At 47.5% G+C, this 18,344-nt stretch overlaps 1 protein-coding gene across 5 annotated transcripts in view; it reads left to right on the top strand.

Annotated features, from left to right (window-relative positions):
• The window catches only part of Evc2 (EvC ciliary complex subunit 2), a 104,542-nt gene that overhangs the window by 75,553 nt on the left and 10,645 nt on the right, over positions 1-18,344 (top strand). For all 5 annotated transcript variants that reach the window (XM_087187305.1, XM_087187306.1, XM_087187304.1 and 2 more), the window contains 2 exons: positions 9,561-9,788; positions 17,843-18,057. In XM_087187305.1, coding sequence (XP_087043431.1) covers positions 9,561-9,788; positions 17,843-18,057 — 443 coding nt within the window. The remainder of the gene's footprint in view (positions 1-9,560; positions 9,789-17,842; positions 18,058-18,344) is intronic.

The following is an 18,344-nucleotide window of genomic DNA, read 5'->3' on the forward strand; positions in this document are numbered from 1 at the left end:
CCTTCTGTGGTTAAACCTTCCGATTTCCCCGCGAAGTGAGAACAGCCAGTGTCCCCACTTCACAGAAAGGCACACTGAGTCTCAGGAGCGAGGGAGCGCACTCAGGACCTGGGAGCCGGACAGTGGCAGATGCAGAGCCCAGGCTGTGTCTCCTCCCCGGGCTGCCTGATGCAGGCCCTGAAGAGAACATGGCCTGAGGCATCGCAGCTGTGGCCTTTGAGTGATGGGCATCCTTTCAGTCGGGATCCTTACTCTGGCAGGTGCCCACAGTGTATGCGCTCTTGGGCCCACGGCTTTGATGCTGCTCCCGACATGGATTGGTGACAGCTCTTACACTCGGGTAGCTTGGCCGAGGTTTCATTTGCAGGGCAATTGGAGAGGGAGGTGACAGCACTCACTCTGTGTGAGGACTGCCAGTTCACTAGGGTACCCAGGGGTCTCCGGAGGAACAGGATTCAAGGGGAGATCAAAAACATGCTGAACATTCACCTTAAATAAATGTGTTGCAGTAGAAGACACATTGCCGAGTCCCCCTCAGTATCCTCCCCCTCCCTTTGGACACTTGTCCCATCTTTCTTGCCACTTTCTGAAGCAGCTCTGGAGTCCTCTTTCCTGAGTGTCTTTAGGACATGAGCAGCTTGGTGAATGCTGCTGCCGAGCGCCATCCAAGGAAAAGGCAGCTTGTAAAAACACGACTCTGTGTCCTCATCCACCTTATTCACCGAATCCGGCACCGTGTGACTGCCTCTTCCCTAAAGTCACAATAACCATAAAGGGGAATGTTTTCAATCAACTCAGGTCCTCAAGGCAGCCACGACAGCTCAACTAGACACTCAAGAAAGAGGACTCCAGAGAGCAAATCCCCTGTCACCCACTAGTGGAGGAAGGGACAGTGATCTGCCAGGCAGAGGTTGGGGGGGGGAGCTCTGGGCACCTGCTTCTTAATTAGATGTCCACCCTTTCTCATCCTCATTTCTAGATGTATCTGAGGCCTGTGTTTTCTGAGACTTGGGAGACCCTGGTATAGAATCGCCTCCTATTGCTGAACTGTTTTGTTTTCATAGACAAATCTGAAACTGAGAGAGGTTAAGAACTTGCCAGGGTCGCACAGCTAGTTCCATGGTAAGCTCAGATGGAAGAGATAACAGAGCAATCTCAAACCAAACCAAACCAACCACGCTGAGTGCCAAGTGGTGTGGGATGTTTGCACCCTGGTGTTATAGATGGTGGGGATGGGCAGGAGTATCTTTTGAGGCATACAAATACAGTTTTCTATCTTGAATATCTATGCACTAACGATACTTCTTTACCAAGGTGGTGTTTCATTCAGCAAACGCTAATTCGACAGACCTCTCCTGGGTTCACTTTCTTCCTGATGCAGTATGGCAGAGACAGTCTTCTATACTGTGCATCTTCCTTCTGGGGCACCTTGAATCCATCCAGCAAAAGAGGACCAGCCCTAGAATGGGAATCCTCGGAGCACGCTAGGTTTAGGGTCCCCTCCGCCTTCCTCTCCCAGCGTGAGGAGGGAAGAGTCCAAGTGACTCTCTGGTGGCCTCTCTCCAGAAAGAACAGCCCTGGCTGGTGACCCTCCTGGCTTCTTTCCACCCCTTGCACACGTTTCTTCAAGGAGGTGTGATGTGATTGGTGGGATTAAGGAAGGAAAAAAAATGGAGAGAGGCGAGGACATAGAGAGGCAGAGTCCGTTTGGAAATGGGAAGGGGATCAGGGAACGGGGAGGGTAAAGGGAATCAAAACCCATCAAGAATATAGACATAGGACAGGGAATTTAGCTCAGTGGTTCCACCGCCTGCTGCGTCAGTGCAAGGACCAGAGTTCGATCCCCCGTACCAAAAAAAATATATAGATATATTTTTTCCTCCAAAACTAATGTGTTAATTTGTTGTTATGCATTATGTGTCACAAACATATACCAATAAAAAAGAAACAGGGCAGGCCCTGCTCGGCTCACCCCTGTCACTGGGAGCTCCATTCTTCTCTGGTTGGTGGTGAACTTGCCAGAGGCCTGCAGTTGACAGGAGGGTGAACTGGTTCAGACACTCAGCCCTATTCTCCAGTCTCATCTTCATCAGTGTTAAAGCTGACATCTGATGTCCGTCTGGCTTACCTTTGCATCTAGCTGTGTTTGTTTGTTCAAGAAAGAGGAACATGATTAATTGAGCTCCCTAGAATTCCTGTAAGTCTGCAGATCCAGGTTGGCAAAGGTTGGTTCTCTTGTGCACTGCATAGAAAGAACTTTTCCTTTGAACACCACAAGTTGTCAGGGAAAACTAGTAAGGATATTGTTTGCACTTCCCATTTGAAATAAAAGCATTTGGCAGCATGTTGTTCTGCAAATGAATTTTCATTATTTTAGATGCTTCAGAATTGAATGAAACCTGTCATCAATACCGCATAGAAATGTAAGTCTGTCCTTTCCCAGGATTTCTTTTAGACAAGGATTCAAACTTTCTCTAGAAACATAATCTCATACAGTTAGAATTAACAAATTAAGTTTTCCAAAGAAGAAGAAGAAAAAAAGGATTTGGAAGAACTTATTTCACTATTTACATTGTTCTTACAGCTTATGCAAAGGTTTTGTGTTTCCTCGACATTTTAGGTGTGCATTTGCACAAATAGAGCTTGGGCTACCCCTCAGGGCCGGGTTGGCCTGCATCTCCTCAGAGGATGGGGTCTTACAGACACTTGGCCCGCCACCCAGCCCGAGGGAAGACTGCATCCAGGCATGGGTGACACACGAAGCTCCCGGCTCACGCAGGCATGTGATAGGATAAAGGAGTCCTCTCCTCCAGCCCCACCGTGCTTCTCCTGTTTGGGGACTTCCGCTGACTGTCCTTCCCTGCCTGTTGTCTCAGGATGAAGTCTGCCTCTCATACCCACAGTCAGGGCGGTTGCAGTATTGTCGATGCCCAGCCTCTAAGGCTCTGTCTTCTCTCAGCTGTGGTCTAATTCATTCTTTCTCAGGTCTCTGTGGCCCTCCTGCCCCAGGGCCTCTGATCCTGCCACCTCTTCTCCTGGATGCTTGGACCCTTCATTGTCCACTTGAGATGTGCACATCTTCATATTCCCTGTCCCTGTGTCTCTTTCATCTGCTGTGCCACCTGAGCTGTCTGTGGCCCCTTATGGTGCCTGCCCTGTCCTGCCTTCACTCACCAGCAGTGACGACCGCAGCCAACATTTATTAAACACTCCAGGGTGCTAGGCACTCTTCTGAGCATTCAGTTATTTAATAATTAGTTTAACCCATAAGGGACTTCTGCATCCACACAAGATGTAATGAGTGGATTGGAATTACCCCTTGATTAAAACAAGAAATAATATAATGTGTGAAGCCATTTTTTGTTTGTTTGTCTTTTGGTTCATTTGTTTTGTGGCATTAGAGGGTGAAGCTGAAGCCGGGGCCTTTGCACTGAGCTCCATTCCCAGCTGCCTGGCCCCTATTTTTATTTTGAGTCAGTGTCTCACTAAGTTGCTAAGGTTGCCCAGGCAGGGCTGGAACTTGTGATCTTCCTGCCCTAGCCTGACAGAGTGCTGGGATTACAGGTGTGCACCACCATGCTCTGAAGCCATGGTTTCAGGAAAATGGAGAGCAGTCAAAAGTGGCCCCTGGGAAATGGGAAGTGAATGAGTCTACAAGTTGTTCCAATTGCCTGCCCTGAAAGTTTCCAGGCTGACCGAAGTGAGAAGGAGCCCAGGGAGGGCCTGGCATTCTGTGGGTGGAGGAGGCGAAACTAAGTCTGGGGAAACCAAGTCAGCTAGATTTTACAGGACAGAGAACCAGAAAGGAAGGGGCTATGCAGAGAGAGGACTCAGGCCACAGGGACTGGGTCCCCGCCAGTATTTAACTGAGGCCTCCTCAGCACTTGCATATGAAGAAGTCACCCACAGCCAGGGGAAGGAACAGCAAGAGGTCTAAGAGAGACGTACTCAGTGTTCATGTGGGGCTGGGGATCCTGGCAGCTCCCTCCAGCCAGGCTGCAAACCCTCCCAGTTGGGGGGGAGCAGTTTGTATTTGCATTTCATTCCTAGCCTTTTGCATACATTTTCTTTAAACCCTAGGGCAGTTCCTTGCATTAGATATTGTCGTTCATGTTTATTCTATTTGAGGAAACAGAATAGAAAATTGTAAGAGACATGCACCAAATTTGAAGTTGGGCACATGAGCCCTTATTTTTAAAAAAAAATAATGGCAGGTGTGTACTGTTTCAGCAGTAACCCTTAACTGAGTTATTTCACACACATGGGTCTCACACGTTTCTCTTTAAAAGCTTCTCAGAGTGTAAATGCTGCAGTTGCTGCCCTCGGGAAGCTGTGGCTCAGACAGCAGATGTGATTCTCTGACCTCCCTGTCTATCGAGCACCTGCTGTGTCCCTGTCCTGTGGGTACCGAGACAGGCACACCGCGGACCACAGAGTGGGGATTGGATGGGTCATTATGGCTTCTCAGCTTCTGAGGGGACAAAACATCAGTCCCACCACTCGTGGCTGGAAGGAGCCCTGTGGCAGGGAAATGCAAAGCTTGAGCTGTGTTCAGTCAGCGTGCGGAGAAAGCACATTGCTTCCAGCATCTCTCTCAACCCATGAGGGCTGCGTGGGCTTCTCAGGAGCCACCAGCCACGGGCGTCAGCTCTGTGGGGCAAGCAAGCTGGTGGGCAGGGAGATGGGAGCCTTTCAGGCCAGTGAGAAAGACCTGCGCCCTTTGCTGGTCAGACAGGTCGGTGGTTTTTCCAATAGCTGCCGAGAAATTCCTTCTAGGGGAGGAGTTTATCTTTCCAAAGTGTTAGATGATGGCGGAGGATTTCTCTTTGATTCAAACATGTACTCTTTGGCATTCAGCACATTCATTCAGCTGCTAGACACCAATAACTGAGTGTCAGTTCACTTTTGTGGCAAAATGAGCACCTCTAAAATGAAGAAAGTGCAGGGCTTAAAACGGCCATTAGTTTGGTTTTCATGCTTCTGTGGTTAGGATTTTGAGCTGGGCTCGGTGGACTGTCAGGCTGCTGGTTTCAGCTGGGCATGCATGCATTTGCAGTCACCCTGGGTCTGCTAGGTGTCTCTGCGTCCTCTGTCGGGAGAGGGTTGCCTCTGGTCACCCAGCAGGCAGGTGGGGTACACAGCAGCATATGAAGACCATGCACAGGCATGGTGCAGTGTGCGGGCTTCCTGTCTGCTAGGGCATCCTCGGTCAGCATGCATGCTGGGATCAGTGTAGCAGGGATTCCTGACACTGAGGGGACACGCAGGTGTGACAGACAGGGCCCTGGCCTGTGTGCCCGTGGCAGTGGGATAAAGAAATGAATATGGAGTCACAGTCAGACAGACGGTGCCTTGGGTCCCAGTGCGGCTGCTTCTTCAACAGGTGGGGTTTGTTGAGTCGGAAGCCTGTGGTGGAACATTGTTTGAAGTCTGAAAGAAAGAGTTTATAGAAGTTTGTTAAATAGGCAAGGTTCCCAAATGCAAACAAGAATAATTAATACAAGAACATTATCAATGGCCCTATTAATGACCACATATAACCCTTGAGTGTTTTTAAAGAAGGGAAGTTGTGTCTTGAGAGAGTAAGAGGCTCTGCTCCGTGAATGTCCCACAGAACTTAATGCATGTGGCCTGGGGGTCACCCAGAGGAGCTCGAGGGGTCCTGGTCCTCTCTGGAGAGCTAGCTGTGGATGGGGTTTCCGAGTCCCTGGGAGAGGGTGATGCCAGTGCACTGGCCTGAGCATTATGAGAATGGGGGTGAGGCCACTCCACGTGTTCCCCCGAGAGACGTGGAGGTGTAAAGAAGGGGTAATCAATAATCAATCTCTGGCTTGGAAGCCTTTCTAAGGGTGGTGTCTCTTGGCCTTGGCAAAGTGATGGTTTTTGATAGAGAGCCATAAAATCCTCAACATAAGGGATTTCTGACCATTTCCTTGCCTTTTGCAAAAGAGATCTAACTGGATAATAGCATTGTAATTTAGACTGCCAATTTCCAGCCATTGTTCTCTATCCTCAAGTTTATATCAGGCCAAGCCATATTGCAATAGAAAAGAAGCTGCTTCTTTCTCAGGTTATCAGGGCCACATTGTTAAGGGTACAGCCTCATGCCGAGGGCTTATGGAGAGAAGACCAGGCCTAGGATCCTCCTGAGGGCGTCCCCATAGGAGGATGGAGACCCACTGAGCTCTGAGGCGTCCCCCTAAAAGCTCAAGTTTCCTATCGGACTTTTCTGGTGAAGCAGGTGGCCTTTAGTTCAGTGCCCTTTAGTTCCTCATGTGTTTGTCTCTTTCTCTCCATAACTTAAGACACCAGATAAGGCCTCTAGGGGCTAAGTGGGTACCTTGACCATGAGCCTTTGACCAATTTGGTGTCCCTTCCTTGGATCCTTGATCCAGAGGAGATGAGAAAGAAAGACCATTGGTGAGAGCCAGACTAGAGAGGGGAGTTGGGACGTGGGGAGAGGTGATGTTCTCAGCAACCTTCTCAGGTATCATCCATGTCTCACCCAACCATAAAAGACCCAAAACATTCCGATGGTACCAGGCCCTTGCCTTATGGGGATTGATTTCTCATTTCTGCTCCTTCAGGTGTCCCTGAATATTCTCCAGGTGTTTTCTTAAACCTGTAAGACACTCGGAGGTCAGCATGATATCATGCTGTGGTGGGGCTGTGTAGGTGGTCCTGGGAGTTCTTGAGAAGTCCTTTGCTGTTTATTCCAGGTGAACACACCCTGGTCCTCAGTCTCAGCAGCTAAAGAAAGCATAGACATGATAGGACCCCATGGCTTGCATTAGTTGTTCTGCCAGGAGGGCAGTACTGGACGTAGAGGCATGAATGGGGGTGGGTGGGCAGCACCTTAGGTAGCTCCTGGTAGCCCACTGTATGCTCTGTGAGCAATCCAGTGTCTTTACCAGCTATACCAGGCTGCTGAAAGGACTGTGAGTGGGCAGTTCCTTCAGTGTATACTGTTTGTTATTAATCATCCCACATGGGCAGACAGTTTTGTTGGATCCTTGTTTGCTCAACTGCACACACTGCATTTGTGAACCTTGCCTATTTAACAAATACACACATACATGCAGAATTCTCTGACTGGTATGCAGGGTGTGCCCCAATGGCACATCCACCCTTAGCGTAAGCTTGGTCTTCTTTACCTGTGAACATGTCAGGATATGGATTTTCTAATGACAAGTTTGTTAGAGTGTGTTTAAATTGATTTGGGACAAACACGATTCCAGCAGAGTCCTTCATGATAGTTATCATCAGGGACTTATGCATAAGACCTCTTCCTTTATAACCTCCTGGTTTTCTTTACCTTTCCATAGGGCTGACACAAGTGATACCCATAACTCTCATGCTTTCCTTGTGAAAGTGTCTCTGCAGGCATTGCCGATCAGTCACTTTCTACTGTCCTTTGTCACTAGACTGCTGTTCTGGCTGTTGATCTTATCTGGTCCCACACTGTGTGTGTGTGTGTCAGGCAGGGACTGAGTCAGTGTCATGTGCCTTTGACCACATTTGAGCAACAAGGAGGATTAGAAGGAATAGCTCTTAGGCCCAATAAAATCAACATTAGCGAAAACTCAGGTTAGGCAAACATACAGGTTTCCATTCCTAATCTTCATCCTCCACAAAGCTTTCTAACTACTCAGACCTCCCAGTTTTGACCTTATTTTTTCTTTTTCTCCCATCCTGGCCAGGCAATATCTTACCATACAAAATCCTTTCATACTAAAAATGTATCTTCATACACATAAGTGTCTTTACATCTCCTCTATCCTAATCACTGCTTCCCTTCCGTAACAAGCCTAGTAGCTGCTTGAATTTTTTTTTTTTTTGGTACCAGGGATCAAACTCAGGTCCTTGTGGTTGTGAGGCAAGTGGCAGAACCAGTGAGCTAAATCCCCAGCCCACTGCTTGAATTTTTAAATGCTTTTGAGACATCTTTTCCCTCTTTGGTCTCAGTTAACACACAGATGTTTTCATTCCAATTAGGATTGGCTAAACAACAGACTTCCAAGTAACCTGGAGTAGCAAAATTATCTTAGTTCAAATAGAAAACAGAAAGTAGGGCAAATTAACCCTGTAATTGCAGTTTAAGAACTACCCTAATGCACAAGAAATGTTTTAAGCATGCCATTTAGACCAAAATATCAATTTAGATTGGAATACAGAAGTAAATTTACTAATGGGCCATGATGCATCCCTGTGGGCTCCTGTTAACTCCTTATAGGTCGGAGAAAGGTTGGTTACCTCCCCTGGAATCCCTAGAGAGAAGTCAAACCCAGCTTTGTTACCCACTAGTATCTGATGCAGACCGTACAGTGTCCAAGAACCATTTTTCACACCTGACACCCAGCTTTGTGGTTTAATGAGGTTCCAGAAATGAAAGCCATAACTTCTGTCTAAAAGCACCAGTTTTTCTGATGTCCAGGGAGATAGGAGAGCAATTTGATGGATGGGGATGGTAGAAGGAGAAGAGTTTGAGTGACAGAAAGAGATGTGACACATAAGAAGTGACCAAGGATATAGACTCCAAAAAGGGAGAGGGATCTGAAAAAGATATTAGTATGCAAAGGATGTGGGTAAGAGTCCCAAAACTCAGAAGCAACTAGGGGAAAAACATTCAGGTTGTAGGAAAATATTGTGCAATGAGAACGTTTTTATCATTTTGTTATACAAGCATAAAACATAAATCTAGCAGGTGCACAGGAGTTGTCTTGAGCCTGCAGAGGCTATGATGTGACTTCCCATGACTCAGTTATCCTGTCACAAGTTTCCAAGCAGCAGTTGTCCTACTAGCATGTAACTATCTGATCCATGCCCACAAGAGTCCAGCCAGATAAGACAAGGAGACAGTAAGACGTGGGGTCTCCTTACCTCCTGGCTGGCTCGCCAAACCAGATGTTATCAGATGGAGGAGTCTTGGGGAATTGTTTCCGGGTTCTTGGTATCCTAACAAAGAACTGAGAAGGACCTTTGGAGTGACAAGAGTGAGATGTATTAAAAATACAAAAAGAAAATCTCCACACCTCAAGGGAGAAGTGGGCCAGTGAGAACAGCTCACTGCTCCACAGGGCCAGACATGGTGTCTCTTCAGGTCCTGGGGTTATGGAAGGGTCTATGGCTTGGGATTGACAGTGGCTGAGTGGGGTACCTGACTGGGCTTACCCACTGGGAGGGGAAATTTTTGACCATACAAAGTTTTGAAAGCACATGTCATGGCATCCAAAGCCCGATGAGGGGTGGAGTACCAAAACCACAATGCAAGTGAGATTGGACACAGGCCAGGGCCCTGTACTTTTGAGTTTGCTCATGCCTGGGGGAGTCTTGGCGGGGAGCAAAGTGACCTTTATCTGTCAGTTTTCTCATATTTTGACATAGTCATCCATGCCCTGTCTGGTTTCTTGATTCTTGTCCCCATGGCTTCCTGTTGTTTGCTTGTCTTTGCTCTACCTCCTCCCTCAAGTTGGCCCTCAGGCCCTGGCTGGTGCCCTCTGAAAGCCTGCTGCCCTTCTCCCTACCCCTCACCATCTCTGATGCTGCTCTGCCCCCTCCAGGTGCGCGGAGAGCTGCTGAGGGAGAGGGTGCAGCGGCTGGAGGCACAGGAAGCTTGCTTTGCAGAGTCACTTGTTGCTCTGCAGTTCCAGAAGGCATCCCGCTTCACCGAGACCCTGTCAGCCTACACTGCCCTGCTCACCCTCCAGGACCTGCTGCTGGAGGAGCTGAGCGAGTCTGAGACGCTGACCAAGCTGGCCTGCAGCCAGATCCTGGAGTCACACAGCCCGGTGAGTGTGGGCCGGGGACGGGGGAGGAAGCCAGGAAGCCCCATCACCCTTGCTTTGAACAAAACAGCTCAGGGTCCTTGCCTGGGAGAAGCGGCCCTTGGGACTTTTCACACCTCTGAAATTTGACGCATCTTCCAGGCAGGGAACATGCCAGAGAGTTTCCTTCGGCACTGCTGTCTCTTCAGTAGAGCCCCGACAAACAACAGTGCGTCCTTCTGTTATGGGCGTCATACGTGCAGCCGTACATTGCATTATTTATTTGAATAAATTAATTCTTATCAATGTTCTTACATGCTACATTCTTTGAAGATATGAGAAGTATATCCATGAAACAAAAGCTATGGCAATAACTGTTTTGAGGGCTAATTTTAGGCCTGTTATGTGTAGATTTTAGAATTTTATATATTACCTGTTACTATAATAATTATTTATAATCAGGGATTGGTGGCACATGCCTATCATCCCAGCGCTCTGGACAGCGAGGCAGGGGAATCTCAAGTTCAAGCCCAGACTGTGTAATTTACCCATTTAGTGAGACCTTGTCTCAAAATAAAAAATAAAAAAGGATTCAGTGTGATGGCCCTGGGTTCAATTTCCACTACCACACACAAGTGATAATAATAAAAAATAATAACAGCAGCATTTTATAGTGAGGGAAAATGGTCTCATTTAACCATTAGTAATTTTTAATTATACTTTTTAAGATTATCATTTAAGCACAATTAATAATAAGTCACAATGTTGTGCTGCTTTGTAATTCTGCTCTTTGTCATACATTGTCTTTGTTGCTGAGCCATGCTGTGAACTAGGTCCTGCTATGCCCAATCCTTAGGTAAATAAATTGAGACTCGGCAGGTAGCAGGTCACCTTCCTTGTGAAGATCACATGGCTAATAAATGAAAGGAGCCAGAAGTTGGACCTATTTCTGACTTCAACACGCTCTGTCATGTTCATGTTGTATCCCTGTTGAGTTTGCCAATGTGGCTTCCCATCATTTCTTTTAAAAGTAGCAAATGACACTAAACCTTGAAGAGTCCACCACTACTTTTTGGCAAACACTCTGCCCTGCGTGTGACAACTGTTTTAAGGATAGCATGTGTTGTGGTTTATCTCTAGATGTCTCCCCACCCCCAAGCCTCATGCACTCAGGGGCTTTCGGGAGGTGATTGGATTATGGGGCCACTGTAATCATTGGTGGATTTGTCTACTGATGAGTTTATAGCTAAAAGTGCTTTTAGGAAGAGGTGAGTCCCTCGGGGTGTGGTCTGGAGGGTTCATCTCCCTTCCAGCTCCTCCCTTCTCTCTGCTTCCTGTCCACCATGCCATGAACAGCTGTCCTTCCCCAGGCCCTTCCACCATTGCTTCTGCCTGGAGCCGGCTGACCATGCAAGCACTGAAACTTATAAAATATGAGCCAAAATAAACCTCTCTTCCTTTAAGTTGTGGGAGCTGGGTGTTTTGTCCAAGCAACAAGGAAAGGACTAAGAGAGCATGAAACTAGGGTCATTGTTGGTATTCTAGCACAAAAAGTTCAGGTTCTGCAGAAATTAAAATAACACACACTTTGTGAGCTCACAGGGATTATGGAAAATCCCCAAGGGTCAGAGCTTTCCTGGAGTCAGCAGAGCCCTCAGAGGGCAATGATAGCAAATCAGAGGTACATTCTGCCATGGGGTGATGGGGCTCAGGATTAAGATCGTGTGAAATAGAGGGGAAGAACAACATGCATCCGTAGGAAGCAGAAGACAGGAGGAAGGACAGGAGTGAGGGCTGGGACAGGAAGCCACCTACCCCAAAGCCTGCCTGTCCCCACCTTCTCCTGTGTGGGAGCCCTCCCTGTGAGCAGCTAGTGAAAGGCTCTGCTAAGGTGGGGAAGGGGCCCAGGTGCAGTGCAACCACTGAGTCAGGACATCGCCATGCTGATAAATTGAAGAGGCTCCCGGTTGGCTGACGGTCCTGGTCCAAAGACCAGTGGTCTCTAGAGAGAAGTATTCTTGTTTGGGAACTTTGGGATTTCTGCAGATTACGTTCACCAGCTGTGAGCTTCTCAAAGGGAAAGAAAGTCATGGAGCACATTCAGGACCTCTGTGTGGGAGAGGCAGAAAGATAACAGATGAAGATTCCAGAAGACCTCAAATAGTCGGTTTATCAGCACAGAATTTAAAGCACTGTCTTATGAAATTGTTAAAGAAATTAAAGATAATACAAAACTTATTTTAAAATCTTACTTGGAGCATGTAGCAAGTCTGAACTTTTCATGTATTTAAAAAAGACTCAAAATAACAAAAGAAAAACTGGTAGAATGGGGGGAGCAATTGGTAAATCCCATCATCATCGTAGGAAATTTCAGCACACCTGTTTTAGTGTGATTTGTTGGTCAAATAAAACACAAGACACAGATAAGCTGAGCACTGCACAAGAAGCAGTTTTTAACATATACTTATAGGATTTGCCAGCCAACAAGCAACCAGTCTGTGTTCTTCACCACATACCAGAGTGATTATGAATAATCAGCCGTATGATCTCCCTTTGGCTACCTTTGGACAAATGCCAGTTAATTTTAAATCAGTTTTATTCAGAGCACTACAAAAAGTTCATATTTTGAAAATTTAAAAAATATACTTCTGAATTATTTGTGGGTCAAAGGAATAGTAGAAATTGTAAAGTACATAGAGCTGAATGTGCCTGTGATATATCAAAATACATGGAATTCAGCTAAAGCAGTTTTCAGAGGGAAATTTGTATCCTAAACTTACATTAGAAAAGAAGAAAATCCCATAATTAATATCATATAAAATAGGATATTAGAGGGGAAATAACAGATGAACCTTGGGAAGCAGGAGGAAAGAAAATAGCCTAAACAAAATTAAAAATAAAACTGTAGGGCCAGGGATTTAGTTCAGTGGTTTTGCTGCCTGCTGTGCAAGCACAAGGACCCAAGTTCAATCCTCGGTACCAAAAATAAATAAATAAATAAAACTATAGAGAATCAATACAGTTAACATTGCATTTTTTGGGAAAAAAAAAGTCTTAATGCAATGTCCAAATCTCTGGTAAAATTATTGAAAAAAATAAGGAACAAATAAATAGTATCAAAAGTTAAAAAATTAATAACTATCACTACATAGAATTTTAAAAAATAAGAGAATACTATGAACAACTTTTTGTAGAGGAGTTTGAAAATGAAATAATTTCTAGAACAATATATATCACAAATATTAACTTAAGTAGGAAAAAATTGTATAATTTTTTTCATTCATATACTTTGAATGAAATTGGTTCAGATGTTAAAATCTTTCCCTGAACACAATTGCACTGAAGCCCAGTAGTTTTATAGGTTTGCTCTGCCAAACCTTGGGGTAGTGGTGATGAGCCTGTGGCAGGTGTGCCGCAGTGGGCACTCAGAGCCCTCTCTGTCTGCACACGAGCCAGGTCATCTGGCATCACCTCGGCACCTGGGCATCAGGTAGCAGCGCACACAGGGGCACTGTTGGCACTTTGCCATAAATAAATGGGTTTGGGGTTGCAGATTGGGCACTCAGTCTCTAAAAGGTTCGCCATCACTGCCTGAAGGTATTTTGTCAATTTTGTGTACACATTATCCATTATTCCCAGTGTCAGAAAAAACAGAATAGTCCTCAGCTCATTTTATGATTCTCAGATAACCTTGACACCAAAAACCAATCCAAGAAAACAATTGCATTTGTGAATATAGATGTACAGTTTGTAAACAGAACACTATTCATATAATCCATCCATTTATAGATAATTTAGATACATCAAGGCCAGGTTCAGTTTATCCCAGGAATGTAAGGTTGGTTTAACATTAGAACATCCACTTACAAAATTCACCTGACTAGCAGGTTAAAGGGGGAAACAACGCATATGATCATTTTAGTATATACAGAATAAATATTTGGGGCTGGGGATTTAGCTCAGTGGTTCCAGTGCCTGCCCCGCAAGCACAAGGACCCGAGTTCCATCCCCGGGGCAGTCCACGGTCACTTAGTGGTTAGGACCCAGCGAGACCCTGGAGCCCTGGCTTTCGGCTCACAATTATCTACTCACCCCAACTGCCCGAGAAATGCCCAATGAGCCACGCTGTTTGCGAGACCGCCGACTTCTATGAGTGCCGTGGGCTACAGCACTTCCCTTTTCCACTTGACCTCCAAGCTCCTTCTGGTACCATCAGAGCCTTTGCTCGCTGGTCCATTTGGAAGAGGAGCGTCCGTGTGTCCTCACTTGGAAGCCACAGGTAGCGACATGGCTGATGTGTTAACTATGTTGCTGGCCGGGGACACCTGCTCCTTTCCCTTCGCTTTGCATTTGTAGGGGACACAGCCTGTTTTGCTCTAGATATTAGACTTTCATTCTGCAATTGTGAACCACTTTCCTGTTGGGAATGAGCGTTTAAGCTGCTAAACATTCTGGAGAATTAAAAAGCATGAAATGAAATGCTTTGGGAAGAAATGACTCCTAAGAAAACTATATCCAGTGCTCCTCATTTGATGGACGATTTAGGCCCATTTTGTGAGATTGGAACATATGCAAGGTATAATTAGATAGGAGTGCCAAGGGGCAATGCTGTGTGCATTCAAATAGGATGGACTTACTGGGGAGCAGATGAAGTGACCCTTAACTAACTGTACCCACTGTAGCTGCATTTCAGTGGAAAGTGCTGAACATCCACTTCCCCAGTTGTGCCTTCCTCCCCTCTTCCCTCTGCCTCACTGGCCGTTGATTCCTCCTGAGTTTTCTCACTTCCGGCTTCTGCTCACTGCTTGACAAATCTAGAGCTCCAAAACAAAAACAGCACCACTGTCGGCCAGCATTAACTGAGCTCACCCCAAGGCCAAGGCACCCTGTAAAGAGCCTGAGCCCCAGCCCATTGTGCAGGCGCTGGAGGAGGCTGGGGAGGGGAAGTCATTTCACCAGGGCCCACAGAGGCAAAGCAGACCTCTCCCTGCCTGTGAAGCCATGGTCCTGTTCCAACGTCATGCCTATCTGCTCCCTCCTTCCCTGATCCCGTCTCCCCTCCAGGGATTTCTCTGGAAAATAGTAGATCTTTCACAGCCCTCCCCAGCTCTGCATTTAAAATGTTCTCTACCATGGCCCCTGAGCTTCAATGCCCCTTCCATCCCGCTGCTCCTAGCCCTGGAGATACATTCAGGCGTGGTCCTTTTGAGGGACCTCCCCTAGACTGCTTCTGCCACACCTCCTTGCAAACTCCTCCTGTGCGTATTCTAAGTGAGCCCCACTATCGCCCCTCAGGCAGCGTGGGTCTCTCCCAGTTCCCCCGTCAGAATTCTGTGATCTCAGGCGATAGTGTTTCCGGTCTTGGTACCTGTGTGCACGCAGCTGCCTTCCTTAGCACTCTGAGTTTGCAGAATCTGGAAGCCATGTCTCATTCCCATTCACACTTAGTCCCTGTGCCCAGAAAAGGCCTGGAACTCCATTTTCTTTCTCCTTTTCTCTCTTCCCCTCCCTCCCTCCTTCCCTCTCTCTCTTTTTTTCCTCCCTTCATTTCTCCGTCCTTCCTCCCTCCATGCCTTCCTTCCTTCTTTCTCTTTTATCTAGCCATCTATCTGTCCACCCATCCACCAATGCCATTGTCTGTCATCTCTGTTCACTCGCCTCCTGGGTATCCACCGAGTGCTGAAGAGAGGCTCCAACACTAAGACATGGAACTCAGAGTCAGACAGAACGAAAATCTCTCTTGGCTCTGTCCCTGCCCAGCCCCACGATTTCAGGAAATTTACTTCTATTGTTTGTTGCCTCAGTTACCTTATCTACAAAATGGGATAATAATAAATTCCTACCTTGAGTTATTTTTCGAAGATTGCATAAACTAATTTATGTAAAAATACTCAGAGTGAAATTTGATATAGTATAGGCCTTCAGTTAATGCCAGCTGACCTCTTCCTCCTCTTCTGCCTCCAATACCTCCTCTTCCTCATTGTCTTCATTGCTGATTTTTCCATGAACTGGGCCCTGAGCTCCCTGCTGCAACAAAGGTAAACCAGGCACTATATCCCAGCATTCCTGCCCTCGGCATTTAGAGATCAGGGAGGGAGGCAGGCATTAAAGCAAATCCAGAAGTGAGTTTCAGATTCCAGTTGTGCTGAGTGGCAGCAGATATAGACAGAGGAGCAAATGTCAGGGGCCAAGACTGACGCGCTGGAAGAACATGCCATCCACATGATAAACTGCAGGACACACATTCACCTAGCGTCTGTTCCCAACCAAGGCTTTGCAGGCTGCTTGCAGAAAAGCCAGCCCTCTGTGCACTACTGCTTTCCCTGGTGACACTGCCAACGGCCGGACAGAACTCGCTGTTGGAAACCACACCGAGTTATTTTCCCACTTGGCGGCTGCAGTGAGAGTGATGCTCATAATTCCAGATCTCAGCCTGTTAGAAGTCTGGCCCAGGGGCTTCCGGAGCTTTCCTAGTCTTTGGGGACAAACCCCAAGTGAGTGGCTTGGATGTCAGGCTCCCTGTGCTCTCTGGCTGTTTTCCCTTTTGTCTTGGGTTTTGAGTAGTGTTCCAGAGCCTTGAGGGCTTTGGGATCCTTTTGAGAGTTTGCTGCAAAGCCATTCCGTGCAGATCAGGACCGGTGTGCTCTGACCAGGGCCATCCAGGATGCTCAGGATGAGCCCCACCCAGCCCCAGCCCTCACTGCATGGCCACTCCGAATAACCAAATAACCGGTTAAGTGAGTTTGCATTCTCCCAGGCTGGGGCCTCTTCTCTACCCTCCCACCTTGGAGGGAGCTCTTCTAATTCGGTGGCTTCAGGAATGCAGATTCCTTGTGTTTGGCCAAGCAGTGGCAGTGTCGCCTAGTGGTTAAGAGCACGAACTCTGCACCCAGCTGGCCTGGCCCCAGATTCTAGTTCTGCCACTCAATAATTGCATCACCTGGCAAATGACCTTCACCCTCTCTGCCTCCTTATCCTGGTCTGCAGGACAAGGGGAGTAAGAGCACGTTTTCTAAAGGGTTGTTAGAAGGATTCAATGAGATCAGTAAAGATACTTCCAGGCTTAGGAGGCACAATTGAAATATACAGTGAATGCTTAAATTTTTCAAAATTTATTACAGTGAGAGACACGTTGCCATGAATGGCCCTCAAAATCCTCCCTCTCACTTGGAACACACTTACCCCATTGTTCTTGCCACTTTCTGAAGCAGCTCTGGAATATGTCTTTTACTGTAATAATTTTTTTTAAAGGAGAAACAGTCACTGTATATTTCTATCAAACCCCCCGATAAACCATGGTAAGTCGAAAATGTCGTAGATTGAAGTGACACCGAATCTGTCTAAGCCGTGGACCATCACAGCTTAGCAACCCAGCACATTGAGAGAGGCGGGATTTTCCTGTTAGTCACACGGCTGCCTAGACCTGTGCTGCTAGTGTGGTCCAGCATCGTAAGAAAACACCATGCTGTGTATCTCTAGCCCAGGAAGAGATGCAAATTTGAAACTCAAAGTACAGTTTGTACTGAACCTGTATTGCTTTCACACCATTGTGAGTCACAAGTTGTAAGTGCAGCCATTGTAAGCTGGGCACTGCCCGTGTAGAGTCCTCGAATAGGCTGGCATGTGGCACTTTCCGTCACCAATCCCTACCATGGCTGCTGCATCCAGCACGGTGTCCGCCCATGGTGGACACAGGCAGAGGCTCTGCAGTAAGCCAGTGACAGTCGCCAGCTGCCAACCACACTGCAGACAGGGAGCAGGCAACTCAGCCCTGCCCTCAGGGAGCTCACACTGTAGCCAGGGGTACAGCTCCATGGTTCAAGTGACTGAAAGGGGGCATAAACCAGGGGCTGTCCACCTCTCCCAGGGACTTGGGAGCCTGTCATTGAGGGCTTCTGAAACCGGATTTGTAAAGTCTTGGATACTTGGGCAGGTGGGCAGGGGCACCACCAATGAAGGGGGCAGCATGCACGGTGCATGGTCGGGCACAGCTGCACAGGGAGCCAGGCAAGCCCTAGGTGCCTGCGGAAGATGCCGTGACCATGGACTGGACTCACCACCACCCCCTCTCCATGCAGGAGCTCCAGGAGCTGGAGCGGAAGCTGGAGGAGCACCTGGCCCAGCAGGAGGCTGCCCAGCAGCAGCGGGCCATGGCGAGCTGGCAGCAGTGGGTGGCTGATGGGCCTGGGGCCCCAAACGAGCCAGGGGAGGCAGACTCTGAAGGGCCCATCTCCTCCATCCTGCAGCAGGCCCTGAGCAAGGCCCAGCAGATGCTGGAGCGCCATCAGCAGAGGTAGGAGTGCCCACGGCCTGGGATGTTGCCCCCTGCAGGCCTGGGGGGCACTGGCTTCCACCCTCCCTCTAAGGAGCCATCCCAATGCTCAGACAGCGCTGCTAGCTTTGGAGGACCCCAGCTTTCCTCTTCCCTGACGTCCTTCTTCAGTGTTTTCCCTGAAGATCATTGAAGTTTACTAATAATATGTTTAGACTTTTTATTTTCAAAAAATTATAGACCCACAAGAAGCTGTGAAAACAATGTAGAGAGATCCCATATGCCCTTCACTCAGTTTCCCTGCCTGG

The sequence above is a fragment of the Heterocephalus glaber genome, unplaced genomic scaffold (assembly GCF_053883595.1).
Source record: "Heterocephalus glaber isolate CG9 unplaced genomic scaffold, H.glaber_assembly_v1.0 deba00001509, whole genome shotgun sequence".
Lineage (NCBI taxonomy): Eukaryota > Metazoa > Chordata > Mammalia > Rodentia > Bathyergidae > Heterocephalus > Heterocephalus glaber.